The sequence below is a fragment of the Stereum hirsutum genome, assembly GCF_000264905.1.
Source record: "Stereum hirsutum FP-91666 SS1 unplaced genomic scaffold STEHIscaffold_3, whole genome shotgun sequence".
Taxonomy (NCBI): Eukaryota; Fungi; Basidiomycota; class Agaricomycetes; order Russulales; family Stereaceae; genus Stereum; species Stereum hirsutum.
The window spans coordinates 1,432,418-1,458,791 of NW_006763133.1; the positions used below are offsets into that span (position 1 = coordinate 1,432,418).

At 51.7% G+C, this 26,374-nt stretch overlaps 9 protein-coding genes and 1 non-coding gene across 10 annotated transcripts; 6 read left to right on the plus strand and 4 right to left on the minus strand.

The window, feature by feature from the left end:
* Positions 1-105: 105 nt before the first annotated feature.
* On the minus strand, positions 106-1,249 carry STEHIDRAFT_153687 (NAD-P-binding protein; the record flags this gene model as incomplete). The annotated part of the gene is made up of 4 exons (XM_007300895.1): positions 106-354; positions 424-569; positions 660-1,038; positions 1,121-1,249. The coding sequence occupies 4 exons, from the start codon at positions 1,247-1,249 to the stop codon at positions 106-108; spliced, it is 903 nt and encodes a 300-aa protein (XP_007300957.1).
* Positions 1,250-1,818: 569 nt separating this feature from the next.
* On the plus strand, positions 1,819-3,519 carry STEHIDRAFT_74165 (uncharacterized protein). The gene is made up of 7 exons (XM_007300509.1): positions 1,819-2,017; positions 2,079-2,107; positions 2,166-2,429; positions 2,502-2,668; positions 2,756-2,897; positions 2,963-3,090; positions 3,168-3,519. Exons 1-7 carry the CDS (start codon positions 1,948-1,950, stop codon positions 3,391-3,393), a joined length of 1,026 nt encoding a protein of 341 aa, XP_007300571.1. The 5' UTR covers positions 1,819-1,947; the 3' UTR covers positions 3,394-3,519.
* A 315-nt stretch (positions 3,520-3,834) lies between these two features.
* On the minus strand, positions 3,835-5,372 carry STEHIDRAFT_166163 (uncharacterized protein). The gene is made up of 6 exons (XM_007300896.1): positions 5,071-5,372; positions 4,993-5,015; positions 4,892-4,927; positions 4,659-4,833; positions 4,182-4,572; positions 3,835-4,071 (listed from the first exon to the last, which is right to left on the minus strand). The coding sequence occupies exons 1-6, from the start codon at positions 5,356-5,358 to the stop codon at positions 3,959-3,961; spliced, it is 1,026 nt and encodes a 341-aa protein (XP_007300958.1). The 5' UTR covers positions 5,359-5,372; the 3' UTR covers positions 3,835-3,958.
* A 380-nt stretch (positions 5,373-5,752) lies between these two features.
* On the plus strand, positions 5,753-5,834 carry STEHIDRAFT_t89. The gene has a single exon. It is a non-coding gene; the product is annotated as a tRNA-Ser (tRNA).
* Positions 5,835-7,713: 1,879 nt separating this feature from the next.
* On the plus strand, positions 7,714-9,282 carry STEHIDRAFT_118942 (NAD-P-binding protein; the record flags this gene model as incomplete). Its single annotated transcript, XM_007300897.1, has 7 exons — positions 7,714-7,802; positions 7,876-8,111; positions 8,180-8,252; positions 8,313-8,403; positions 8,482-8,608; positions 8,665-8,775; positions 8,840-9,282. 7 exons carry the CDS (start codon positions 7,714-7,716, stop codon positions 9,103-9,105), a joined length of 993 nt encoding a protein of 330 aa, XP_007300959.1. The 3' UTR covers positions 9,106-9,282.
* A 581-nt stretch (positions 9,283-9,863) lies between these two features.
* On the plus strand, positions 9,864-11,308 carry STEHIDRAFT_51478 (NAD-P-binding protein; the record flags this gene model as incomplete). The annotated part of the gene is made up of 6 exons (XM_007300411.1): positions 9,864-9,952; positions 10,026-10,265; positions 10,493-10,583; positions 10,648-10,768; positions 10,841-10,951; positions 11,040-11,308. The coding sequence occupies 6 exons, from the start codon at positions 9,864-9,866 to the stop codon at positions 11,306-11,308; spliced, it is 921 nt and encodes a 306-aa protein (XP_007300473.1).
* A 1,701-nt stretch (positions 11,309-13,009) lies between these two features.
* On the plus strand, positions 13,010-15,318 carry STEHIDRAFT_166164 (DUF726-domain-containing protein; the record flags this gene model as incomplete). The annotated part of the gene is made up of 4 exons (XM_007300898.1): positions 13,010-13,582; positions 13,661-14,343; positions 14,407-14,566; positions 14,636-15,318. Exons 1-4 carry the CDS (start codon positions 13,315-13,317, stop codon positions 15,316-15,318), a joined length of 1,794 nt encoding a protein of 597 aa, XP_007300960.1. The 5' UTR covers positions 13,010-13,314.
* A 114-nt stretch (positions 15,319-15,432) lies between these two features.
* STEHIDRAFT_145071 (uncharacterized protein) lies at positions 15,433-16,909 on the minus strand. The gene is made up of 6 exons (XM_007300899.1): positions 16,431-16,909; positions 16,325-16,355; positions 16,161-16,272; positions 16,030-16,073; positions 15,798-15,949; positions 15,433-15,711 (listed from the first exon to the last, which is right to left on the minus strand). The coding sequence occupies exons 1-6, from the start codon at positions 16,796-16,798 to the stop codon at positions 15,576-15,578; spliced, it is 843 nt and encodes a 280-aa protein (XP_007300961.1). The 5' UTR covers positions 16,799-16,909; the 3' UTR covers positions 15,433-15,575.
* Positions 16,910-17,134: 225 nt separating this feature from the next.
* STEHIDRAFT_118945 (uncharacterized protein) lies at positions 17,135-18,993 on the minus strand. The gene is made up of 9 exons (XM_007300900.1): positions 18,573-18,993; positions 18,417-18,474; positions 18,271-18,363; positions 18,150-18,209; positions 18,043-18,092; positions 17,934-17,985; positions 17,663-17,863; positions 17,481-17,570; positions 17,135-17,416 (listed from the first exon to the last, which is right to left on the minus strand). Exons 1-9 carry the CDS (start codon positions 18,815-18,817, stop codon positions 17,369-17,371), a joined length of 897 nt encoding a protein of 298 aa, XP_007300962.1. The 5' UTR covers positions 18,818-18,993; the 3' UTR covers positions 17,135-17,368.
* Positions 18,994-21,192: 2,199 nt separating this feature from the next.
* STEHIDRAFT_50811 (uncharacterized protein) lies at positions 21,193-22,482 on the plus strand (the record flags this gene model as incomplete). The annotated part of the gene is made up of 6 exons (XM_007300347.1): positions 21,193-21,463; positions 21,504-21,609; positions 21,672-21,789; positions 21,840-21,962; positions 22,021-22,316; positions 22,371-22,482. 6 exons carry the CDS (start codon positions 21,193-21,195, stop codon positions 22,480-22,482), a joined length of 1,026 nt encoding a protein of 341 aa, XP_007300409.1.
* Between the last annotated feature and the right edge of the window lie 3,892 nt (positions 22,483-26,374).

Below are 26,374 nucleotides of genomic sequence, written 5' to 3' on the forward strand. Positions count from 1 at the left end.
GAAACCTACAAGTATCTGCCCTAAGATCCTATGAATCGTCGCCTCCTACTTTCTGCTCTTCATGCGGAAACACGCGCTACATGGACGCAATGTGCACTGCTCATCTCAATCTTTTCCCAGTATAATATCCACGACCGACTTCGGGTTCCACTCCGGATACTCAAAATTATCGACATCGCTATCCTCCCCAAAATTGACCAAGCCCTCGCCCTTGGCCCACGTCAACCGTAACCTGCTCCCCCAATCATTCGGATTCTTTCTCACGTTTTCTTCCAGTTCTTCGATGGGCAGGAACGTCACATTGATTTTCTTGCCCGTGAGGGCTTCGTATTCTTTGACTATTGCGTTGAGGGACTGTGGTGTACGATGATCAGGAAGAGGGAAAAATAGCGCAGGATACGTGTCAGGGACGCTAATACTCACGATTCGTTGGCCTTCGAAGCGCAAGGTGCGGTCTCGGAGCTTTGAAGGAGGGAGAGTGGTGACGATGTAGGCGATGTATCGCGCTATGTCTCGACGGCCTGTCCAGGAAACGGGAGTCGTACCGTCTCCGGGAATTAAAGCCTCGCCTGTCTCCAGGATCAGCCCGGCCCTGGGACTAATAAAGAATAGAAAGCTTGCGTGAGCCATGTCTGACGGTGAGGTGGATCAGAGCACACCTCCCATCTCCAATGTTATGTGAAATACTGACACGGTCTTGAATATCATATCCGCAAAACTCCCCACAATCGTCGTCGTCAACCCCACCCCATCCGGCCCATTCCCTAACTTCTCCTTCAATTCGATATCCGTAGGGACGTTCGGCCTCCCTGGACGCAGCCCGAAATGAGAGGGTATGAAGGTCCCGACTTTGGCTTCTTTGCATGCGGAGGCGAGCACCATTTGCTGCGCGAAGAGCGCAGGAATACCGACGGTACAAATTACAACGTCGATTTTATATTTGGTGAGGGCGGAGACGAGGTCGGGGAGGGATGAGGGACTGTAGTCTGTTTGGATGTATTTTACTCCTTGGGATGGGATGGAAGGGCTAGGGGACTCCTAGGGGAGGGATTAAATGTGGTCAATGCGGATGTTATGGACGGTGTGGTTTAGTGTGGCAAGGATATGTGGCGGGACGTACTGCGCGGCTGATGACGGCGATCTCGTCTACTTTGCCAGCGGCTTTCTGGTTGAGCAGTTCTTCGAGGATGTATTTGCCTATAGTGCCGACGCCGGCAACGGCAAAATTCCTGTAGGTGGATTCGGACATGATGGACTAGAGTTTACAGGAAAACCGCGATGCAATGAGGAGTATAGACGGAGAGGGGGTGGATAGGTGCCTTCAAGTTCGTGGAGGTTACACCTCTATTTATACGAGCGAGTAAATCACGAGCAGCTGAGCAAGGGTCTGCTACATCAAACACTTCGTGTGAAGGCAACAAACCCAGAAGAATGGACGTGGAGATGGACCAGGGGTAGGTCAGGCCAGAAAAGGGTAAGTTGATGTAGATCCAAAAGCAGTTGACTAGAGTCTACCACCAGCGTACACCCGGGAACCGTCGGGAGGTCTCCGAGGGAATCAAAACATATTGAAGGGCAGTAAGAGCAAGCTTTGTTCGAGTTCAAAATGACTCGAAGGTGAGGGTCGTGTGAAATTTAGAGTGACAGCATGGGAGTAAATGTGGCCAAGAACTTGGCATCAATGCACTATCCTTCGACGCTTCAGCGTCAGTGCCCAGTTCGTTATGAATTTTTATATGCGCAGGTCAAGGAGGGCACGAGAAACAGCGAGTCGAGCAAGAGTTCAATTGACCATCCGCTTTAGGAGACGCCGAACTCCTGGCACGCTGAGTCAGCGACGCTCTGCTTCCAGGCGTTCAGGTGAACCTCAGGCCTGAAGTGAACGAGCATCATCCAAACAACTCTTTCTTGACTCCTTCCTTTGCCACATATTCCTGCATCACCACAATGCCTCCCAAGGCAGACATCAACAAGGCTGGCTGGGAACAGAGTGATTTCCCCATCCTCTGCGAGACATGTGCGTCCCACCCTTCTCGTCTCTTTCTAAACCAGCTCTAACATCTCGATACTACCTCCAGGTCTAGGAGACAACCCTTTCGTCCGAATGGTACGAACCATATACACAATCTTTATCTTTCATAACACCACTCACTTATCATACACAGTCAAAACAAGAATACGGCCGCTCTTGTGGCACCTGCGCTCGTCCCTTCACCGTCTTCCGCTGGAACCCTGGCACAGGCATGCGTTACAAGACTACCGTCGTCTGCCAGACCTGCGCAAAGATTAAGAATGTCTGCCAGACGTGTCTCCTAGATCTGGAGTATGGGTTGCCCACGCAGGTTAGGGATACGGCACTGCAGTTGCAGAATGAGGCGCCGACGAGCGAGATTAATAGGGAGTATTATGCGCAGAATATGGAGGGGAAGGTGCGTCTCTCTCCCTTTATTTCTCTGCAATATTGTGGATATGTCGCATGACTTATGCTTGAATGGGAATAGTTGGAAGGCAACAAGAGTTTGTTGGACTCGGGAAAGGCGTCGACTGCCGGAAAGGAGATGTTGAAGCAGCTCGCACGGACGGATCCCTACTACAAACGCAACAGGCCACACGTCTGCTCGTTCTTCATCAAAGGGGATTGTAAGCGAGGTAGTGAATGTCCTTACAGGTTCGTCATTCTTTGCACATACCAATGCTTACCGGAAGCTGACGGACTAACTTCGTTCCGTCTTTAATTCTGTGGCTGGTTGTGCAGGCATGAAAAGCCAATCGAGAACGAGCTCTCAAAACAAAATATTCAGGACCGGTATCACGGTCGTAACGACCCCGTCGCTCGCAAGATCCTACGAACACATGCCACGAACCAAGGTCTCCCGCCTCCTGAGGACCCATCAGTCGTACGTCTCCTCCCCACCACATACTTTTTTAACGCTCACTTCTGTTCTCATTCGGGTTTTCATAGGTCTCCCTCTTCCTCTCCTCCCTCCCACCCGCCGCGACCGAAACGACCGTGCGCACTCGCGTCCTACAATCCCTCCCCATGATCCAACCCTCCCAAGTCCGATCCATCGTCCACGTCGCAAAATCACGGTACTGTCCCTATCTCTTACCCGACCGACTCAATCTCAGTTCTAAGTGGTTGCTTTTATTTATCTTGTTTTTCACAGGTGTGCATTCGTGAACTTCAAAGACCGCGCGACGGCCGAGACGGCGGCACAAGCGTGGGCTAATGGACTTGATATGGACGGCGAACGACTGGCTGTGCGATGGGGAAGGAGTAAGACCTCCAACTCCAACACCAACTCGAACTCGAACGCCAGTGGCAGTGTTAGTGCAGTTTCGAGCGTTGCAGGACCGTCGGGGGCTGCTGAGCCTATGAAGTCGGACTCGTAGGGCTTCTGGCAAATGTTCGTCTTCGAAGGGGAGGTTCGTTTGGGGCCCTTTTTCGGCTGCGTTGGCGTTGGTGATGGTGGTGTGTTTGTATTTCTAGGCCGTATATTTATTTATTCTTTGGCTGCCTTGCGCTTTGGTCCATTCGTCAAGTGTGAATGAATCGAGTCAGTCGAAATAATCCGTCGTTCCATTACTGGCTGGGTCCCGAAGCCTTTATTTGACCGATTGATAAGTATATTGAGACAATGCGTACATATTATAATGTAAGTGTAAGTGTAGGCATGGGCGTGAGCGGCAGAGAGATCGGGGTATATGGTGAGACCGAGAACTCGTCATTGTACCATAATAACGATATCGTAATGCCTGAATGTGAATCTGAAAGTCATGTATTGTCGTAAGCAGACTTCGGAGGAAAGGACTGAATCACGAGTGTGAGGGCGAGCGTTTGAGTGGTGGTTGGGTGCTGAGTATGGATGGATGTGGAATGTAGGTGAGCGGGAGCGTTGGATATGAGATGATGAGATGAGGTGCGTCTTGAATGGAGCATATATAGGCCGGTGAGAGGTCATGAAGGCGCGAGGAACCCTCCGACGACGAACGAGAGGAGCCAGATCGCAACGGGTTGGATACCTGAGCGCGTCACGAGGGCTTGGCCGAAATTGACGAGTGCAGGACCGGCTACGCGATGATGATGTGACGAAGTCCACGGATGACAGAGAGAAAGTGAACATCAGTACACCCATTTACAAGGAAGCAAAAATCGTGGAAGAGGAAGGCTGAAGACTTACGACAGACGCCCTCCATACCCCACCCGACGCCAAACAGCGCAGCTCCCGTCACAAGTCTCCAGTCTATCTTCGCTTTCGCTGCCACTTGCGCTTTCGCCTCAACACCAGAAGAACCTACTCCCTTCTTTCTCTGGCTCCGGATATGCGTTTGGTACAGCAGCATGGTTAGTGGCAGGGCCCCGACGGCGAGAACGGCAAGCGAGGGGTCGAACGATGGGTGTGGAGGAAGGACGAGGAAACCGAGCACGCGGAGTGGGGAGGTCATGTTTGCGAGACGGAGGGAGAAGGCGAAGGAGGTGGAGGTGAACAGGGAGATGAGCAGGCGGGGTGGTTTGGAGGTGGGGGTTGGTTGAGAGGATGCAGTCTTTTGAGGTGTTGATCGGGGGCCGAGCTTGAGTGGGAGAGAAGAGTTAGAGGGGGGAAGTAAGAGGGGGGTTAGAAGACCAAGGGTATGTACTATGTGGAAAATTGGCATACTAGGTATGAAAGGCCGATGGCACTTAGGAGGGAGAGACCGCAACCGGTGACGAACGCCACACCATGTGGCCCGAGTGTAAAATCGGGTTGGCCGAGCGATGGTAAGGACATAGAGTGAAGGGCGCGAGTTGTGAGAAACCCAGTGAGCATGAATGTGGCGGTGGCTACGATGGAGCTGTATGAATGCAGATAGTCAATAAATGCCGGTCATTTAGACCTGAGAGGGTACGCACCGAGGGGACAGTCTTGACATTCCGCAGATCATATGTCTGTTATGTTGTTGTTTGAGTGAACGATGATAGCACAAAGCATTTATGTGGACGAAGACACCTACCCAGAAGTACACCCGTTCGCCATCTGGTTGAAGTAAGTATTCCGATGATGATATATGCACTTAAAACCAACGACATACCTTCGTCCCCAGTCCAACAAGCAAACCCGAGATCATGACCGTAGGCCCAGCCGCATCGAACATTCTCGGCGCCCTACCCGCGCCTTCAAGCAGCCCAACGAGCGCACCTCCCAGTACCAGACCCAGCACGGACACCGCGCCCTCGACTTGGCCTCTAACCGCACGATGCAAGAACCCCGAGATACCAAAGACATTGCCGTTCAAAACAAGCAAGGTATGGACGGGGAGAGCGAGACCGATGCCTCCTACAAAGGACTGGAGATATGTTGGACCTGGCGCGGTCGCCATGTCAATGCGCGAAGGGTTATTTAGAGATGCAGCCTGAGAGGACAGAAGCAGCCAGAGACAAGAGGGGGATATATCCGGTCTCTAGAACTTATAGGCCGTCGTTGAGGCTCAATTAAGCATCATGTGCTGCTTAGTACGGGATTAGCAAGGCTTAGGAGGAAGAGCAAGTGATCGGCAGTGGCGGTGTCTCCGAGAGTGAGCGGGTCCGACAGCGCATCACTCATCAGACGTTTATTGCAGAGAAGACGAGGTTCTGCGCCAGGAACCGAGACTTTAGCGCGTTTAGCGATGTGACTCCCGCCCTGCAGATCTGCCGGATCACTCCATTTCGTCGGTCCCGTTCGAGCGTTGACAGTATCCACATCATGTTGTCCCTCAAGACCTGCAGTTGCATGGCACTATAGCCAAGTGGTTACGGCGACAGATTAGAAATCTGTTTCCCTCTGGGAGCGCAGGTTCAAATCCTGCTGGTGTCGCTTACTATCCTAATCAGCCTTTTTAATCAGAGGATTGCTATATAATTCACGACCGTGACATGTGTAGCACAACTTCAGCGCAGAGGCAAAGCATCTTGACCAACAGCTATATTTTCATCAAAGAGACAACCCCGCCCATCGAAGGGAGGAACATGAGGCCTAACCTGCCACCCCTTGGAGCGTCGTAGATAACATACGTCCGCTCTACCATATATCGGTCTTGGTGGGTGGTTCAGGAATACGAACCGACGGTTACCCCGCACGGTCGTCAAAACAGCCTCCGGTACGAAAGGTCCACCCCACTTAAGAGATCGAACCCCTCACCCACCGATGTTCCGGGTTGTGTATAGTACAGGAGCCACATGGACGGGCCTGTCGTCTGGAGCACTGATATCAATGAGAGAAGGGACATAAACGTCGGGCACTGGCACTGTGTCGATGTACGGTTGGGCTACCACGGTGGGACGTCAATAAACAAAATAATATGATACAATAGAAGAACGAGAACGCACACGTCGACAGTGGTCCAATCCGTCTCCTCAGCGTCTGTTAGCTTCCCTCCGAAGAGGTACTAGTCTCCTGGGCCACGAAGAGGCCAACGCTATACCAGGAGGGTCTTGACGCTCTTGAGGAAGTCGTGTCCATCGCCCTGCCGCGCCGAGCATCTAGTACTTAAATAAGAGAGAAAGAATCACAGAAGTCGAGACCAAAGAAAGAAAGGGCCCAAAGTCGGTTTTGCCCACCGAGGATAGCCGCGAGTTCTTCAACCACGACGTCCTCTCGATGAACTAGCCGCGACGGGGAAGGTCGCTGGTTTAAGCAAGGGATGAGTGTCACATACGTTCACCCAAACACCCCTCGGTCTTGCAGCTTCCTCCGAGAAAACACAACACCACCACCCAGTAAAAACCGAAGCCAAAAAAGGGCCCAGAAGTCGAAATCGCACAACGAGGAAGGCCTCAGTGGGACAGAGTTATCCACCTGCCACGTCCAGTCGATGATACGATCCCGCAGCGGGGGAGCTCTCTGTGTCGACCGCAGGCGAATGTTATCGTGGCTGTATGCAGCACGAGCGAAGCGGCATGCATATGCCCAGACACCCTTGGTCTCGCAGCGAACCCCGAGAAACGTGTTTCCATACCAGGAAGACGCGCATAGTATAGTACAAAATGAGAAAAGTGAAGCGTACCCAAGCCCGGCGAGGCAGGTGCTTGAGTAGAGGCGGCGGTGTGTTCGAGCCGTCGTGCTGTAGGTGAGAGGTTGTGAGGATGGGATGACGCTGGGACGGAAAGAGTCTTGGACGAGGGCCTTTTATACTTTTTGCGAAGCGAAGGCTGCGCGTTTGCGACCATTACATCACTCGATGAAACAAAGATCGTCGGGCAGGCCTAAGGATGTGTCACCGGTTGTGCCGGAGCGAATGCAGAACAAAGGCAGAACCAGCAGGCAAGACAAGGGACAATACCATGCTTGGCACGGCGCGATCGGTTCCAACGCGACGCGTTTTCCACGTGGACCGCGACTGAACGCCACAGACGCGTAGACCTCTTCCTCACCCGTTTTCCGGGATTTCCCTGAGGCTGATCTTTGTTCCTCTGACCCATCGTGCATGCGGCATCATGCATCACTCTTTGTCGTTTGAGACGGCGACGCAGCTCGACCACTTATAACAGTGATCGATTGTCATCATTATAAATGTCTGTGAAGGAGACTAGCTCGACCAGCTCTAATTGCAGAAATCATGATCACCCCAGTGGTGTCCGGACGTGTACGCGTTATACCGGCACGGTTCGCAATTCCGACGAGTGTCAGCTTGGGGCCTTGGGCGAGTGTTGACTTGTCTTTCTCTCTTGCACTCATCTTATACTTCGTCACAAACATGGGCTTCTTTTTCTCCAAGCCAACGTACGATCCTTCTCGTGATATTCCTGACCTGACAGGAAGAGTTGCGTTAGTGACTGGAGCAAAGTACGCATGCATCGTCACCCACGCCATCTCTATGGTCACTCACTGGCCTCACATGGTCTCGCGTACAACTCAGCTCGGGGGTAGGCTTCCAGACTGCTTTGCAACTGGCGAAACGAGGAGCAAAGGTCTACCTTGGCTGCAGATCGGAGTCAAGAGCCAAAGATGCTATCGCCAGAATGTGCAAAGCTGCTCCTGGATTTAATCTGGAGGACAGACTGGTTTGGTTGCCACTTGACCTGTCGGTCATGAAACTCGCAAATCAGGCTGGAGAGGAGCTTTTGTCGAAGGAGACGCGGTTGGACATTCTAGGTCAGTTTCCGTTTCAAAAGGGGAGCCGGTCAGAGGCGAAATACTCATCGTTAATTCTCCACAATTAGTTAATAACGCTGCGTGGCCCATCAAGGCATATGAGCTTTCCGAAGATGGTATCGAAAAGGCTGTAGCAGTCAAGTGTGTATCTTCTCCCTCCAATTGACAATCGAACTGCTAAGTCTATGCATCGGTTTCCAGTCATCTCGGCCACTTCCTCCTCACAAACACTGTGCTACCTCTCATGAAATCAACCGCTCAATTGCCCGGAGCTGACGTCCGCATTGTGGCTGTAAGCTTTGAATGTTTAGAATCCCAAGCAACATATTTGCGCTCACTAACAGCGGGCGCGACTCTTTGACTTCGATAGGTCACTTCTGCCAGTGTGGCGTACTTCTCACCGGGATCGAGGGACTTCTCTAGTTTGGAAGCCCTTAATTCTGTTCAAGGCAAACCTGGAAAGGAGAACACCTTTTTCTCCAAGCTCTGGAGGCACTGTATGCACAACTCACACTGATCAAACCGTTCACACTCACTATTGTCCATTGAACAGGGACCACGAAGTTCCAGAACGTACTGTGGGCGTCGGAACTCCAGCGTAGGCTTGACGCAGAAGGGGTTCCTATAACCGTCATAGTAGTCAATCCCGGGTCCGTCAAGACAGGTATGTCACCGCCGTTGTCTTAACTCCACGCCACAACATTAAGTCCCCCTGTCTCTTAATCCAGAGGGATACGACCACCTCCCTATGTGGCTCGTCTGTTTGACCTCCCTCTTCGCAGTGACCCCCTTACAAGGCGCATTCACGTCGCTGTTTGCCGCTACGTCTGCGGAGGTGGCGGCTGCAAAGGAAACGTATAAGGGCGCATTTTTGATGACGTACGGTAAGATTAGCACAGTGACGAAGGACGCGAGGGATCCCGTACTTGCGAAGACCCTCTGGGAAACTTCTGAACGTGTTGTGCGAGACACTTTGCAGAGACGAGGAGACTAGGTCTTGATGGTAAGCCACGTCGCTTCATTCTATAAATTCAATACCTATGCCTTGAAGTGTGAGCCGTCTACGTTGCGGCGAAGGGCTCCCTATTATGACCATGGTAGATGTTCCTGGTATCTATCGAGAACTCTGTGTCCCATTGATGCCAAGATCGTTGTTCACTCGCTCTTGACGATTCTGGGTTTGATACTTCACCAAACAGCTTCCTTGACGATGTACACTCGCACAGAACAACGTAATGTCCACCTCGCCATACCCAACGAGTCCCGTAGAGCGCGGCCAGCCAAAGACTCAGATCCACGATGCAAAGTGGACCCAGATCGAATGCCCTGCTTTGACGCCGTGCTATCTCCAGCTACAGTTCCATCTTGAAGAGAAATAATAATTTCGACCAGTAAGAGCTGGCACATCGCAGCTAACCACATCGAAGATGCGACACGTTTTCTACGCGGTACGATGCGAATGTACCTGTGCGCCACTTATACTACAGACGTGTAGATCAGTGAAGGAAGGGCTCAACACTAAGCGCCAAACGCTCAGCAACAACACCCATCACTGTTCTGAGCTGCTCATTACGATGACTGAAGGGACCAAGTAGGGACAACCTCAGCTTGACAGCCTTCGGATCCTATTGTGGAATCCACTCTAGGCTACTGTATGGGAACGTGCCACGTCATGCCGCTGTGTGCGCAAGAGAGCCAATTGAGCGGTGTTTTGCTCTTGCATACATACCATCCTGTGTTCCGCCATACATCATGGGCTTCTTGTTTTCTAAGCCAACATACGACCCATCTCGAGACATTCCTGACCTGACAGGAAAGGTCGCGTTAGTGACTGGAGCAAAGTACGCATGCATCGTCACCCCCGCCATCTCTATGGTCACTCACTGGCCTCACACGGTCTCGCGTGCAACTCAGCTCGGGGGTGGGCTTCCAGACTGCTTTGCAACTGGCGAAACGAGGAGCAAAGGTCTACCTTGGCTGCCGGTCTGAGTCTAGGGCTAGGGATGCCATTGACAGGATGCGAAAAGAAACTCATGGACTTGATTTGGAGGATAGGCTGGTGTGGTTGCCGCTGGACTTGTCTGTCATGAGACTTGCCAAGAAAGCTGGGGAAGAGCTGCTGCAGAAGGAGACACGATTAGATATTCTAAGTCAGTGTTTATTTTTCTATCTTGTCGGCAGAATCAATCGCATCTAAGGACACTACTCACATGGTCTGTCAATCGGCCGCTGGTATTGGACGCTATTAGTTAATAATGCTGCATGGGCTGCAAGGGATTATGAACTATCTGAGGACGGCATCGAAAAGGGTGTGGCTGTCAAGTATGCATCTCTGCTTTTTCTAGATAGTTCGCTCGCTAATCTTGAGCATTGATCTACAGCCACCTTGGTCATTTCGTTCTCACAGAGACCGTGTTGCCTCTTATGAAGTCAACTGCGCAACTGCCTGGAGCTGACGTGCGCATTGTAGCTGTAAGTCCTTGATTTGAACACTACGTTTGCATCTATCGTTGATGCGATTCTTTGGCTTCCACAGGTCAGCTCGGCGGTATACAACCAAGCGGGATCGAAGGACTTCTCTAGCCTGGAAGCTCTTAACTCTGTTCAAGGCAAACCCGGAAAAGAAAACACCTTTTTCACAAGGCTCTGGAGATATGGTACACCTCCTTATCCGTGCTGTACAGTGTGCACTATTGCCTTGATCATGCTCACTGTTTGCAATGGAATAGGAACGACGAAGTTGCAGAACATTCTCTGGGTAGCGGAGCTCCAGCGTAGACTCGATGCCGAAGGAACTCCTATAACCGTCTTAGCAGTCCACCCTGGGACCGTTGACACAGGTACATCCATCCCATTACCATATCCCCACGACTCACAGTCGCTTTGGAACCTATATTGATATCGTTGCGCCTCGTCTTCCCACTCTAGAGGGTCTCAATGACAATTCTCCTCGTTGGGTGTTATATCTTACCTACCCCTTCGCGATCACCCCTTTACAAGGTGCATTCACGTCACTCTTCGCCGCTACGTCGGCAGAGGTCGCGGCTGCGAGAGAGACGTACAAGGGGAAGTATCTGGTACCGTTTGGCGAGGTGGGTGCATTGACGAAGGAGGCGAGAGATCCGGCTCTTGCGAAGACACTCTGGGAGACTTCGGAGAGTGTGGTGCGAGACGTATTACAGAGACGGGGAGGCTAGGTCCCTATAGCGAGCCAAAACGACCTTTCGCAGTACTGCATGGGGCTGATGATTACCCTCCTTGCACACATAATTACAGATAACTCGACTAAAAGTTATATTCATCATGATCATAAAATGACCCTGCCCATTGAAGGGAGGAACATGAGGCCCAACCTGCCACCCTTTGAAGCGTCGTAGATGACATACGTCCGCTCTGCCGTCTATCGGTCTTGGTGGGTGGTTCAGGAATACGAACCGACGGTTACCCCGCACGGTCGTCAAAACAGCCTCCGGTGCGAAAGGTCCACCACCACTTAAGAGATCGAACCCCTCGCCCACCGATGTTCCGGGTTGTGTATAGTACAGGAGCCACATGGACGGGCCTGTCGTCTGGAGCACTGATATAAACAAAACAAGAAACATAGACCTCACGCACCGGCACTGTGTCGGTGTCTCTCGAAGCTGCTGCGAGTGAACTGGAACGGTGGACGTCAACAAACAGAGTAACATAACGCGATAGAAGAACGAGAACGTACACGTCGTCAGTGATCCAACCCATCTCTTCAGCGTCTGTTAGCTTCCCTCCGAAGAGGTACTAGTCTCCTGGGCCACGAAGAGGCCAACGCTATACCAGGAGGGTCTTGATGCTCTTGAGGAAGTCGTTGGGCGGACCTGTCGTCTAGAGCGGGAGGGTGGAATTGTATAGCTGAAGGATAGGTGATGAATATCACGAGCGTCTGTTTGCTTCCCTCTTCCACAGAGGTACTGGTCTCCTGGGCCACGAAGAGGCCGACGCTGTACCAGGAGAAAAAAAGGGGAGGACCAGCCTCGGAAGAAACGAAACGAAAAGGCCCAACTGCTGGGTCGCACAACGAGGAAGGCCCCAGTGGGACGAGTCAACCACCTGCCACGTCCAGTCGGTGGGCTACCAACAGCGGGAGGAGGTCACTGCGCCAACCGGGAGAGCGGCATAGGGTGTCGTGTGTCCACCGCCTAACTCATCGGTAGCGGCGCAGCTCCCTCCGAAACACGCTTCCATACCAGGAATACGCGTGAGTATAGTAGTAAAGGAGTCAAAGAGGGTGGACGAGGCGCAGGAATGGAGAGAAAAGGGGAGGACCAGCCTCAAACGAAATCGAAAGAAAAGGCCCAACTGCTGGGTCGCACAACGAGGAAGGCCCCAGTGGGTCAAGTTAACCACCTGCCACGTCCAGTCGATGGGCTACCAACAGCGGGAGGAGGTCACTGCGCCAACCGGGAGAGCGGCATAGGGTGTCCTAGGCGTCCACCGGCCTAACTCATCGGCAGCGACGCAGCTCCCTCCGAAACGCGCTTCCATACCAGGAATACGCGTGGAGTATGGTACTGAAGAGGTGTAAAGGAGGGGAGGGGAAGAGGGAGGGATGAGTTGGTCGGGATGGTGGAAGTTGGAGGGAGGGAGGTGATGTGAAGGTCAAGCTAGGAGGGCGCCCTTTTATATCTGTTCGCAAAAATATATTCACACGCTAACGGTATCGATGGCGATAACGGGACAAAGGGCAGAAGTCATGACACAGATGGCACCGGCGGCAAGAGAACAATGGCACACAGAACAAACTCGATCGCGATTAGTGCCGCGACACGAGCGACGCGACGCGATGCAGGTCACGTGCTGAACGCGCCATCATGAATTTGTCATGCCAGACACGTCTCTGCCTGTCTCTGCGGCTCTCCTTCAACGTTTTCATGACGAGTTCTTCAGATATCGAGGGTATACACTGGACGGTCGAAATGCTTCAAGACATTATTCCGGAGAGCATGACCGTTCTTTTTCGCCGTTGGTTCGCTCGCTGGGCTCAAGAGGGTTCAGTGTCATTTATTGCTGGACGAGCCGACGTCATCATACTCTCCGCAAGATGGCTGTCCTCCCGGATGAATGCAGGCAGCACTTGCAAGCGCTAGTCAAACTGGTCGACGTTCTCTTTCGGCAGACAACCTTGAACACACTCTGATACCGCACCACTCACTTGGTTATAGGCTTAAGCATGGCTGACTTGTCGAAACTGACCCCGCCAAAAGACCTCTCTGAGGCGGACAGACAGACCCTCTTCGAACACCTGTTTCGTCGACTGGCCGTGTATCGTCACTCCGCAGAGCTCTACGCTCGTGTGGAGGAATTCCATCACTCCTCTGACACACATGCTAGCAACGAAGAAGCTACTGCAACCCGTGAAGAGTTTATGCGCGAGGTCGACGCCTGGGGACAGGCCTTACTAGAGAATGCGTGGTTTGCGTGTCAGGAACCCGGAGGAGGTGCGTTATTGCGGTCATTCTACAGTTGACATACACATTAATGTGTCCTGATCTCGGGGGATCGGTTCATTTCTCTAGGCAAATGCCCGACTTTGGACCCTCTGTCGGATACTTCGGTCGGCGACCTCCCACCCCTTCCACCTCCCGACCAACTCTCTCGAACCCTAAACGCCATCTTATTCCTCCACATCACCTCCTCCAAACGCTACTCTGCTCGCACACGCGCCTTCCTCACCGCCTTCTCCCCAGACTGCCCGCCAGATGAATTTGTCGTTGCTGCCACTCTCAAGGATCCCGATGCTGCTGTCAAGCACGCAGAACAGTACGTCGATAGCGCGAAGAAGAAACATGCAGACAGTGGTAAAACACTGCGCATGATGGGAATGGGTCTCGGCGCTGTGGCAGGTGGCGTGCTCGTAGGGGTGACTGGTGGCCTAGCCGCGCCTCTTGTCGGAGGAGCCGTCAGTGCCCTATTTGGTGCTCTTGGAGTCGGTGGCACTGCTGTTGGCTTATTGGCGAGTGGCCTTGCGAGCTCGGGTGTCGTTTGTGGTGCACTATTCGGCGCGTATGGAGCGAAGACTACTGCGAATATGGTGGAGAGACATACGAGGGAGATCAGGGATCTGAAGGTCGTGCCCGTGAGGAAGCCTAAAGAGACGTTGGCACTCAGACTTTGTGTTAGTGGGTGGTTGAGCGAGAAGGGTGATGTTACTGCGCCTTGGACAGTATTTGAGGGAGACGATACGTTTGCGCTGCAGTGGGTGAGCATCTGTGTTTGCGCTTGTTCGTGTCCGGATGCTCATTCAGGTTCAATACGGTTGTAGGAGGTTCAAGCCCTTGAGGATCTGTCCAACGCGATGTATACACTAGTGAAGTCGCAGGCTATGAAGTACGTTCAAGCGGAAATAATCCGACGAACGATCTTTGCCGCCCTCATGACTTCCCTCGCACCGATGGCCTTCTTGAAAGTCGGCAAAATCATCGGTACGCATTGTCCACCCTATGCTCTCAGCTTCTTCTTGTCTTATTGACGCACTCACTTTACTCATCCAGATAACCCATGGATGAACGCCAGAGCTCTCGCTCTCAAAGCCGGGGCCGTCCTCGCCACCCTCCTCTCCTCACACGCCTTTGGTACCCGTCCAATCACTCTGACCGGCTACTCCTTAGGCTCCCTCGTAATCTTCGAAGCCCTCCGCATCCTCGCCGAAAACACCGCCGAATATCCACCCTCCTCCACAACGCACCTCATCTCCGACGTCTTCCTCTTCGGCACTCCCGTGTCCACCGACCCTCGACCCTGGTCCTCCATACGTCGTCTCGTGTCGGGGAGACTGGTGAACGGTTACGCAGCGCAAGATTATGTATTGGCGGTATTGAGTAGAGCTTCGCAGGCGAGTTGGGGTGTGGCGGGATTGGGAAAAGTGGAGGTGCAGGGGGTGGAGAATGTGGAATGTAAGGGTGTGGATGGACATTTGAAGTGGAGGGGGTGTGTGGGAAGGTGTTTGGTGGATGTGGGGGCGAGAGGGGTCAATGAAGAGGAAGCAAGGAAGCAAGAGAGGGAGGTGGGGCAAGAAATCGGGAAGGAGATGGAGATGAGTGAGGGGGAAGTGGAGAAGACGTTGCAGGAGGGTATGGGAGAAGATGAGGTGGGTGCGGGAGAGGGGGAGGGGGAGAAGAAGAAATGGGAGAGATTTGAGAGTATGAAAATGGGGAAAGGGGAGGCTGGTCGCTGATTGGGTTTTTGTTTAGTACATCGGTCTCGAAAGGTTCCTGGAATCACTCATTTATTTACTTATAGAGGCTTCTTCGAACCGTCACAGTACACCTCGAGCTTTTCTGCCAGAATATATGGATTGAATGTATTTTCCATTGTATAAACGACTAGTATTCCATAGCAACTGTATTGGGTATCAATACAATCTCCTCTAGTACAACATGGCTAGTATGTTCTTGTCCTCTACGTGTTTTTACATTGTTACTATCAGCACACCTAGGACTCGATCAGCAAGCCTTTCTTGATAGCCTCTAGATCCTCGTCAGTCAAACTCGTCCTCGCCTTCAGGTAGCTCTCCACACTCCCGTACTTCTCTTGAACGATGCTCAACGTCTTCAGGATCGTCTCCGGCCTGAGCGCAGGTCACCACACACCACAGGAGAAGCATTAAGGTGAAAATCAAGATGGACGGCCACGAGAATAACGAAGAGGACGTACTTCGCACTCGCCATCTTCAGTGTGGCCTCCCAGTTATCTCTGAACCGAGGCTCTTTCTGGAACCGCGCGATGAGAGCCGGCATGAGCGGTTCCAGCCCGATCTCGGTGAGATTGTAGTCTTTGGCGATGTCTTCGTCACTCACGCCCAGTAGCTGCCGCAACAAGGTGCAGAGATATAAATATATACGCGGTGAACTGCATACGTCAATTGGAAGCGAACGGTAACTCGTACCTTGAGAAACACGGCGGAGAAGACTCCCGTTCTGTCCTTTCCAGCTAAACAAAGAAAGATGGCGTAGGGTTGTCAGTACAGTGCGTATATTGTTGAGAAGAGACAAGATGATAGATGGTAAGAGAGCGGACCTGTACAATGAACCACACACGGTTGATCTGGATGATCTTTCACGTGGCGTAAGACGGCTTCGAAGGCAGGGCCACCTCCCTCTAGGATACCCTCGTATAGCTTCGCGAATGCCTAGTGTGAGGTCGTCAGATACGCCCCGAAGGCCATTCTCGCCACCACACACCTGAGTCGAATCCGAACCAAAGTCTTGGACACTGTGACCAGTAGCGAATCGATGGAGAGTCAATTCAGATCAAAGCAATCATGAACTTGAAGGTAGCGAGACTCACCGTTTCGCAAGACTAACAGGATCGTACTTCTCCTCCTCCGAAACAGGACAATGCACCACCTCCACACCCTCGACATCCATCGGCCCCTGCTTATACTTCTCGATCTCTAACTCCGACCTGAAATCGAAGACCTTCTTCACACCCAGCTCCTTGAGCTGTTCCCTCCCCTTAGGCGTGATATGCGAGGGCTCGGCACAGCGATAGAGGTAGGATGGTTTCACGAAAAGCGGCTTCGCATCCGAGGGTTCAGGGCCAGCACCAGCAGCATAATGGTTTCCGACGTCTCGGAAGTTGAAGAGACCGTCGACGGTAAGGAAAGGTGGAGATTTGAGAGCTTCATGAACGGCGACTGAAGCGGGGGAGGCCATGGTTGATGGGGGGATGAAGAGAGATGCTACGAATTACCTGAGCCTATATGATCTCCGGCCGCAAACTCGTCGGGGTGATATGAGAAACTCGGAAAGCCGAGGAGGATGTCGAACTTGCACTAATATGATCATATCGTCTCAGTCATGCACTTCGCCTGTAGGGGTCTGTTTTGTCTGGTGGTTCGTTGGTGGTCAAGAACTACGTAACCGGCGCCCCAGAAGTCGGCGTAGACAGAGCCCGATCGGCGAACCATCTCAGGCTCTGGCCGGGGGAATGAGTAGGGCAATCTCCCTCGCGGAGCCAGACATCGACCTACTTGCCTCTACAGGCTCTGGTTACAGTAGGGTTTGTCCTTCAAGATGCGGAAGGTGCACATATACGTATACACAAAGGTACTAGGTAACACAATGGTAATACTAGAGAGTCCACTAGAATGTCGAAAGCGTCCATCGGGTCTCAAATCATGAAACAAAGCGAAAGCGATAATCAAGAAACTCGGAGGTCGAGTCCAAACACATCTGCGGGTGAAGGGCAATCCATACTAAACTCAATTGTACCTACAAACACAATCATATATCTCCTAAGATACTACTGAGACCTAGCGACGAAGCGATTTCCTGTAAGAGGCGCGCGCTGTATGTTAGATGCTAGCCGTGACTGTTGGGTGAGAGAACGACTTACCTCTATCTCCGATTCGGTAATAGGGCAATCGAACGATGTACTACTGCTCACGACCGGCGAGATCGTGACGAACAAGACCTTGAGACTCAACTACTCACATCAAAAGCACACAATCCAAACATGTATGTCAGCGCTGTTTTCATTTCATGTCGTAACACTGCGCATATGTGGACGCGACTCACAGTGATCTTAAAGTCGACTGTCACTTGGTCACCACCTATGCACTTGGTAGCAAGATCTTTGATGATGGAGTCGTCGGGGTCGATGTCGGTCGTGTACTTGATATCGAATGGGAAGGAGATGTTGGTGTTAGTCCCCGCTGGGAACTTGATATTTGTCTCGTTACCACCGCCAATTAGAGTATTGTTGATGGGGTAGTAAATCTGAGAGGTTGCGTGTAATCAACAACTCGTTCAGTCCAGAGAGATGGACGGAGAAGAGATCGGAACGTACGTCGGCGACAATCTTCGAGAAATCGACGGCGAAGTAGTTTGGGTTGTCGACGCTGAGGGAGGGGGTAAGCAGAGAATGCAAATCGAACGAATTGAGGCGCACAACGTACTCGATGCTGACGTTCAGATTGATTTGCAGTCCATTCGTCACCAGTTGGAACTAGGTGATACCCGCATAAGAGCATAGACGCTGCTGATGTGGTTAAGACAGACGTACCGCGCTTGTGGATGTTGATGTTTGTACGTCTCCAATAACGATGTTTGGTGGTTGAATCCACTGGTAAGAGCAGCACATCTTAGCACGGAGAAGGTGCGAGTCGTGGAACAGAATGGCGTACAAGAGCAAGTGAAAGTAAAATCGAGATTAGGAGGAAGAGGGCGGTGAGAACGAAGCAGCCGAAGAATCTGCATATACATCTAGGACGTGATCCCTGGAGTCTATGTAAGATTTTGTATCCTGCATGCGAGACGACGACAGACTCACACTCGTCCATAGATTGCCTTGATTGTCTGCTCTCCATTGTCTGAGGCCTCGTGAGTCCCTGCGAACGGACAATCAGACGACCAATCATGATACTCGTCAGTACAGTAGAGAAACGTCCAAATTTCCAACAAGCGATTCATAAATCAAAGCACTCACGGAGGAGTTCTCGCAGCGTCAGCATAAGTTGGCTCTTCAAACCCTACTTCCTTCCCTCTTCCTACATTCTGCACTGGCACTTGTGTGGGGTAAGACGGATCGTCTCTGTAAGCTCCGTCCTGGTAGCCTCCCTGATTATATGTCTCGTGTGGGCGATAGTTGTAAGGGTCGTAGTCCGCAGGGGTCTGATTATACGGCTCATTATACTGTTGGTGCCTCGTGGCATATGGATCCGCGTAGCTCATAATTGACTGGGCGCCGTGTGGTTGATGAATTAGGCGAGGAAAACAGAAGAGACACGGTCAGGAAGGACTTGGAGAGGTCGTGAGGATGTGAAGATGATGATAGTAGAAGGAGAAGGGAAAAGGGCAGTGGCCAGCGCTGCGTTCGACGTCGCTGAGCAAGAAGAGGGGAGAATGATTCACTGCGGAGCAGTGTCTTGCTCGTCTTGGCATGGCTATGCACGCCCGCAACCGTGAGTGCCACACTCACGCCACACTCTCTTCTTTCATACCTCCCTAAGGATTGGTGTCATGGTCATGTTTGTCGTGGTACAAGATACAATATATATAAATACAAGCAGCAACGATGGAATAAGTGCAAAAAGAGTACAGTTCAGCTGATAACACACGCGCGCCACACAATGCACGAGTACAAGAAAAAGCAAAGCGCCTCGACCCTTCACCCAAACTGCGCACCGTGTCCGAACTGCATTCGCTGAGTCCCAGAAGAGCCAGATGTACCAGGAGCACGAGAAGATCTAGACGCAGACTGAGTGACAGTTGGAGGGAGGAATCGTCTCGAATTGCCAGACGGTGTTTCGGGAACAAATCTCTGAGAAGATGCAAAACCAGGAGGAGCGAAGTGATTCGAAGAGGCTGCAGGAAAGACGCTTTGTGGATGTCTTGGGACGACTGCTCCAGAGGCAGCCGTCTGATGCTGTGCTCGTGAGGGTGGGGGTTGCATAGAGCTGACAGCTGGAAATTTGGTTGCCTGCGGGTGACGCGAACTTCCGGCCTGATTTGAGGCAGGCGAAGCAGGGTCAAATCGAGAATGTCCTCGGTCTTGAGTTCTGGCTCCGCCACCGAGAGGCGTTGGAGGGGGAGGCATCGTATTGCGGGCTCGTGGAGGTGCAGGACCTGGCTGTATGCTATGAGAAACGTCGTTTGCTGGAGTCTGAGGAGGCGCGTAGGCATAGCGTCTGTGTACCGTGTCAGTGAAGCTCAGAACAACATGACATGGAGATGCCGTACTGTGCGTAACGGCTAGAACCTGGGCGATTTCTTGTATCAGGTTCCGAGACATAACCACCTGTAGACTGCTGGCCTTGTGGGCCGTTGTGATCCTGACGCTGACCGAGGTGTGGTTGCTGTTGATTGGGAGGTAGTGTGAGCCGGTTGGGACCCAATGGAGTAGGCACAGACCGCGGGCTCGAGTGCGACCCAGCACTAAGTAGGAGAAGTCAGGTCATCCGATGGCACAAAGATGAAAGCTGCTTATAGTACTGAACCTAAATGCATCAATCCTACTTCGCTTTCCATTCTGGTTCAACGTGTCTAATGGATCTCCTTCGTTCAGCCCCGCATACTGCCGGAGCCGCTGGTTTTCGTATCTGAGTTCCTCAATCTCCCTAGTCGGACCATCAGACGAGGGCTACGAGGGGTAACAATGAAAAAGGAGTGTAACATACTTCTTAACGACCTTCAACTCTTGATGTTCACTCTTCAGTTTCTCGAATATACCTCTATGCTGGGCGGCTTTGGCTTTGTAATAATGTACGAGCGATGCCAGTGTGTCTAATTGGAACTTCGGTGGGCGCCGTAAGGTTGGTTGCACGGTATAATGAGACAGAATGGACGCACTTTGACAGCATGAGCACTCGCATCTAGGGAGTATGTCACATTTCCGAACCAATCCGACATAGGAGCGTCCATCTTGTTTTTTCGCGACACATTTAGAGACGAACCGATACCTGGACAGAAAGCCATCGAGTACCTCTCTCTGAAGTGGGACCATCTGAACGCGCTGCTCTCCGCATATTGCACAGCTTTGATTCGAGCCTAAGGACAAAAAGCAGTGATGAGTCTACAAACTCTTGAGCCAGAGAAGATGGCGACAAACTAATATGGTTATTGCAAAGAACATGTCCGCACGATGTGAGCCAGAACGGAACCAAGGGAGGCGCAGCAGGGTCCGCTGAGAATGGCAAGTGACACTTGGCGCAGCTCACGAACTCCCAGATGTCAAACTCGGGCTTTGGGTTGGACATCGTGAGCGACGGCAAGGAAGCAGGGCCTCCGGCGATGGTGAAAGTCGAAAGGACGTTGGTACGCGAGTGGGAAGAGGAAACCACTCGAGCGTGACAAACGCGTCGCGGCGTGACCGACGCGTAACAGCTCGCGACAATTCCGTCCCAAATGTGTCCCAAATATAGATCTGCCCTTCACCGTCTCACAGCAATCACCGTCCCGCCATCGACTCCGCTACCTTCGAGATTTCTCTCCCTGACCCAAATTCTGTTTTATAAGCTGTTTGCTTCAGATACAGCTACCTTTCTCCTCATCTTGAGAATCGCCACATACACCTGACGCCACAACTCGTTCTGCTGTGGATTTGACTAATGTCTTCAATCGGTAACACCGACAGAGTGCCTGCTTCACGCATCTTGGTTGAAGGACTGGACATTGACGAGCTCGTCAGCTCGTCCTCAAACTTCTTTCATGTTCCACGTTTCCCTATCTTTTCTGAAGAACTCTCTGCGACCTTAGCCGACCATGAAGCTAAAGGCATACCTCTGGTGGTCTCCGACATTCACGAGCACCCACAGTGGCCTTCCGAGAAGTTCTCACTTGAATACTTTGCTCAGACCGCCCCTCCGAGTCCGTTCAACCGTTTTTGTTACCTCTAGTTGAGTTGATGCTTCGCATGTAGATCTCAACGTCCGAAATGTGCATACTCGTCGAGATGCAGAAATGCGGACCACAGACTTCATAGCACAGTTCCAATCTCCAACTCTGGACCAGTCCTCGAGCGGTAAGTCCTACGCTTTCCCATACCCCTTAAATAGCTACTATTATTAAAGTCCGCGAAAGATTCAAGGCGGTGCTACGCCAAGGACGCTCCTTGTCCGGACGAGTGGAAATCATGGTTGAAGGATTCGGATGCCATACCGGAATCCTGCCGACAATTTTCGTCGAATGATATCTTACAATATACGGTATGCATATAACTCGTTCTTATGGGCATGCACATTGACTTCGCGCATAGTCTTCAGTGGAAACGCTCATGTGCTATCTTGGCGGCAGCGGTACCTTCACGCCTATGCATAAGGACAATTGCGCCAGCTCTGGGCAGAACCTTATGGTGTATACAAAGGACTCTGGCTCTGCAGTATGCTCGATCTCTGCTCCACTCACTTTTCTGCTTATGGCTCTAATATTTCTTGCAGTTCTGGTTCATGACACGAAGCTCGGACGCTCCAGCGGTCGCACAATTCTTCCAAACACTGAAGGTTCCTCAAGTCCTCGACAAGGAGTCCTATCATGTGTCCATAGAAGAGCTCAGAACAGCCCCGTTCTCTGTTTATATAACAGAGCAGAAGTTGGGAGATCTTGTCTTGGTTCCTCCCCGCAGCTGCCATCAAGTCGTCAACCATGGTGGTCTCACCGTGAAAGCATCATGGTCCCGTATGACTGTGAAAGGGGTATCAATTGCTATTCGCCATGAATTACCTACTTACCGAAGGTTAGTCAAATGCAGATGGAGAACAGTGATGAATTTGGCTCAGAGAAATTGCAGGGTCTGTCGAATGGAGACCTACCGATGCAAATCACTGGTGTACGCCACAATTTGTGACCGAACTCGTCTGCTCAAACAGAATGTTGACGAGGACATCAAGCTCCGCAAGTAAGTGTCATTGATATAACATTTCGCACTTCTCACAAAATATTCACGATTTCGGCTCCTTTAGAGATTCCGTGCTAGTGGCTGAGATGGACTTCCTGATAGAACTGTTCGACGAAGTTCTCCTGGATGAGTATGGCAAAGACCATGCCACGTTCAAACACCTCGACCGTTCTGATCAAGATGGGGACACGTATGACTGCGACTTCTGCGGTGCTGATATCTTTCAGAGTTTTTTCGGCTGCATCCGTTGCGCTCAGGAGTATGATAGCGACATGCTCGTCATCTGCCCAGGATGCTATGCTGAAGGTCGTGTCTGTGTCTGTGGTCACATGAGACCTTACCAATGCCGGCCAATGAAGGACCTTTTCGAGAAACGTAATGATGCTGTTCGTCTTTTGAACAGCATCCCAGGTAGCAAGCCTAGGGAAGAGCTCACATCTGGGTAAGTTCCTTGATCATTTCATCTTCGCAGTATCATCATACCATCTTATACCATCGCAACCCCTTTCTAGAAAGGAATTATTGAAGACGTCCATCATCGGGTTATTTGCAGCGGGCCTCGATGTTAACGAGTGGCGTTCGCGAGAATTCCGCAAGGTCAGCCCCCTAGTATCATTCATATGGCGGGAACGTGCCATTTTATCTTTAGCCCACAACCTGATGAGGCGTCATTCAGTCCAAACTCGAAAGAATGTGCAATAAATATGTCACCGACGAAGACCCGAAACACCAGATAGATGCCCTTCACGGCGTTGCATGCGACAAATGCCATCGCGGATTATGTTTTGCGCATCTTTTGAAGAACGGCGTGTACTCAGCGTACGCTATCGAGGCCTCTCTCCGACAAGACAACGACGAGGAACTTCATCGACGCCACCGTTCTTCAAGCATCTACGCGACCTTCGAGGAGCAGAGACGCAGAGCTTCAGACGCCGAGGTATCAGGTGACGCGCCTTTGAGACTCTTTAGGATACAGCTCGTTTTAGCTGCACAGGCCTTCCCGTACTGCCTTCCTATCAATGAGCGCGCAGAACCCTATATCAACCTTGGTTGGTACGACCAGCTGCTTTCCTCAGCTGTGAGCTTCTCTTTCTACCCCCATCGCACTCACTGCCCTTCCCCATCTAGTTGTCTGACATTCACCCTCCTAAAAGCAAACTTCAGCACGAATCATGGACATGAGCAGCGCTAACAACAATACGGGAGAGTGGCGATCGTCACCATCAGAGGACGACATGCCTCTGCGTTCGTTAGCGGGCTCGCCGGAGATTTCAGACAACACGACCCTGGTCCACGAATTGACGTCGTCATTCAAACGAGGTGCGCTTGCTCTATCGTTATCTCCGTAGTTCCCATTTTCCTAAGTGCATTCTATGCTGTCTACGCATAAAATGATGCAGTTCCTAGCTCTCGATTCACCAGGTCAAGGTCGGTAGCCGTAGAAGTCGATCACATCAAGCGGAAGCGGAAGAGCATGGATTCACCTGTCGAACCGCCGAGGCAAGAGCGAAAGCGCAAGGTGCGTGTATGTACCTTCATCGTCGCCATCATCGCCATCCGATCTCTGTGTGATCACACTTCCTCGTCGGGAATGATGCGGGACTAACGATCCTCCAGCCGAACGTCAAAGCTTCTGACACGCGACCATATGTATCTGCTCCCATTCCTCCCACGGAGCGTGCAGCCACTTCCCAGTTCAACGACGACCAACCCATGTCGCAGGTCCAGGATCCCGGGGCTAGTCGGTCTTCAGACAGCAATTCGGACGTCAGTCACCGGTCAGAGGAACTCTTCGTGAGGATATTGCAGCACCTCGAGCGACAGAGCGCGGCGAAGGACAAAACTTCTTCAGATCTGTCGTGGAAACTCGATCGCCAAACCAAATGCATCAAGGACCTGCATATGAAGGTGACAGAGCTCGAGACCAAGTCAGCAATGCTTGAAGAGAAGTTAGGCGTAATGGAGAGGCAGGGGGAGATGCTGCTGAGCAGGATGGAGGAGTTGCTGCCTAGGGACGACGAGTACGCGATGGATGAACGCTCTGTCACGGAGCCCCCTAATGCTTCCATGGCTCCCACTGTCCAACCCCGCTCGTTCCCGCCTCCGCAGGGCAACTTGGGTCCTGAGGTAGCTCCCACCGTGCCAGTCGTCAACAACCAGGATGGTTGGGCGACCAGCAGCCGGGATGGCTATGTTATAGGCCCGCCTCAAATCGAGGAAGACAATGCTGTCGAGATAGCATATGCCACCACTGCCTACTCGAACAACCCTCAGGGTCGTCGGACGCACTCACAACCAACATACTCGCAGGATAACCGCAATCAGTACAATGTAAATACACAGGTGCGCCCTCTGAACAGATCTGACGAAGCTGGTTGCTCATACCGATTACAGAGCCGCTCACAAGGATACAGTAATCCCAGAGGGGGAGGTCAGAGGTACCAAGGTGGTAGAGGGGGCCAACGTCCCAGACCCTATGATCAACACCACCCACGAAACATCACTCATCCTCAAGTGCAACAGAATGGTCAATTCTACGGTGACGATCGTGGTTTCAATGGTATGTACCTGGTCGCACACAATGACGCATTTTAGCAACCTCTTGTTCACCATCCCACTTCCAAAATCACGCTAGGTTCTCGCCAAGGCAATCAGCCACATTTCGACTTCACACCACACCATCAGAACCAGCAGGGTGGTAACAGAGGGAGCGGCTTTGGAAGAGGTCGCGGCGGCCTAGGTCCTTCACGTCCACCTTACTAGTAACGGTTCTAATTCGTCTCGACGTGCGTTGTCCGCCTCGCCTTTGCCTCACCTGTTTTATGCCGTCCTCACGTTGTCGTTGCACTATATTAAGCCCAAGTTGTGGAGTCCTGGACGAACCTCATCCTGTACCTTCCCTTTTCTTCTTCCGAAGTCTTGCAAACCCACCTGTTTTGGATCGCACACTCTACTCCCGGTTTCTTGTGTTATCTTTGTTTCCCTTTCTTCGTCTTTATGCATCATCACGCCAGTGCTTCGCTTCTTGTACCTCTTCAAGCTTGTTATCATCACTGTTTAGAATTTCACTTCGTCCACCTCATTCTTCTTTGCGCTTTGGTTTCGTCATACCTCACCCAGCCTCTGTACGTATATACTGCACATTGAAGTTCGTCAAGTCACGCGCAAGGTCCGCTTTCTTAGATCGCACGGAGCCGTCCTGCCACTGTGATATTCAGTTCTCAGATTATGCATTGTGTGACGACTGGCGCGGACGACAGCTGGTGTGTCTGAATAAGTATGTGTCAGACGAAGGAAATAGAAGAAGAAGAAGAAACTTCCGGTGCAAGGTGCGAGGTGCAGAAAATCAAAAGTCGTGGTCATAAGAGACGACCGAATTACGAACGCCCAAGGATCAAGGGAGAGAAGGCAGAAGGGAGGGTATCGAGCGAAGAAAAGGATAAGAAAAGAAGAAGGCGAAGATGGAAGATGGGAACTGGACCTGAAGATGTAACGAGCGATGGCGAAGCCCGGAAGGGAGAGGGACGCGAGTGGATATACAGGAAGGAAAATATGTAAGAGGGAAGAAGGAGGGAGGAGAGTTCGCAGTGTGTACCGAGAAAACCAAAAAGAGAAAAAATTTAAGAGATGCGAAGTGAAGAGAAAGAGACAGGAAGAGCAATGAGCGTGAGTCGACGTTGAAGAGACAAATAGATGAAGACGACGTGAACCGATGAGGTCGAGGCAGACATAAGAACGAAGAGAAGAACAAGAGAAGGAAGATCCACAGGCAAGCCAACGGTCGAATGGATGGACCGTCAACCACAACGACACAGAATGTCCCATATTGATTTCTTTGGTTGGACTACTTCGCCGTCCTGACCGATATCCCGACTCGTATTAGCAACGCCGACCTC

Coding starts and splice junctions, on each gene's coding strand:
- STEHIDRAFT_166163 (XM_007300896.1), bottom strand. CDS start 5,358: ATGGCGACCGCGCCAGGTCCAACATATCTCCAGTCCTTTGTAGGAGGC. Junction 4,928..4,992: donor GCGAACGGGTGTACTTCTGG/GTAGGTGTCTTC, acceptor ACAACATAACAG/ACATATGATCTGCGGAATGT. Junction 4,072..4,181: donor GGGTATGGAGGGCGTCTGTC/GTAAGTCTTCAG, acceptor ATCATCGCGTAG/CCGGTCCTGCACTCGTCAAT.
- STEHIDRAFT_145071 (XM_007300899.1), bottom strand. CDS start 16,798: ATGGCCTCCCCCGCTTCAGTCGCCGTTCATGAAGCTCTCAAATCTCCA. Junction 16,074..16,160: donor GTGTGTGGTTCATTGTACAG/GTCCGCTCTCTT, acceptor TTCTTTGTTTAG/CTGGAAAGGACAGAACGGGA. Junction 15,712..15,797: donor CTGAAGATGGCGAGTGCGAA/GTACGTCCTCTT, acceptor ACCTGCGCTCAG/GCCGGAGACGATCCTGAAGA.
- STEHIDRAFT_118945 (XM_007300900.1), bottom strand. CDS start 18,817: ATGAGCTACGCGGATCCATATGCCACGAGGCACCAACAGTATAATGAG. Junction 18,475..18,572: donor GACGCTGCGAGAACTCCTCC/GTGAGTGCTTTG, acceptor GTCCGTTCGCAG/GGACTCACGAGGCCTCAGAC. Junction 17,571..17,662: donor CAGTCGACTTTAAGATCACT/GTGAGTCGCGTC, acceptor TGATGTGAGTAG/TTGAGTCTCAAGGTCTTGTT.
- STEHIDRAFT_74165 (XM_007300509.1), top strand. CDS start 1,948: ATGCCTCCCAAGGCAGACATCAACAAGGCTGGCTGGGAACAGAGTGAT. Junction 2,108..2,165: donor ACAACCCTTTCGTCCGAATG/GTACGAACCATA, acceptor TATCATACACAG/TCAAAACAAGAATACGGCCG. Junction 2,669..2,755: donor GGTAGTGAATGTCCTTACAG/GTTCGTCATTCT, acceptor CTGGTTGTGCAG/GCATGAAAAGCCAATCGAGA.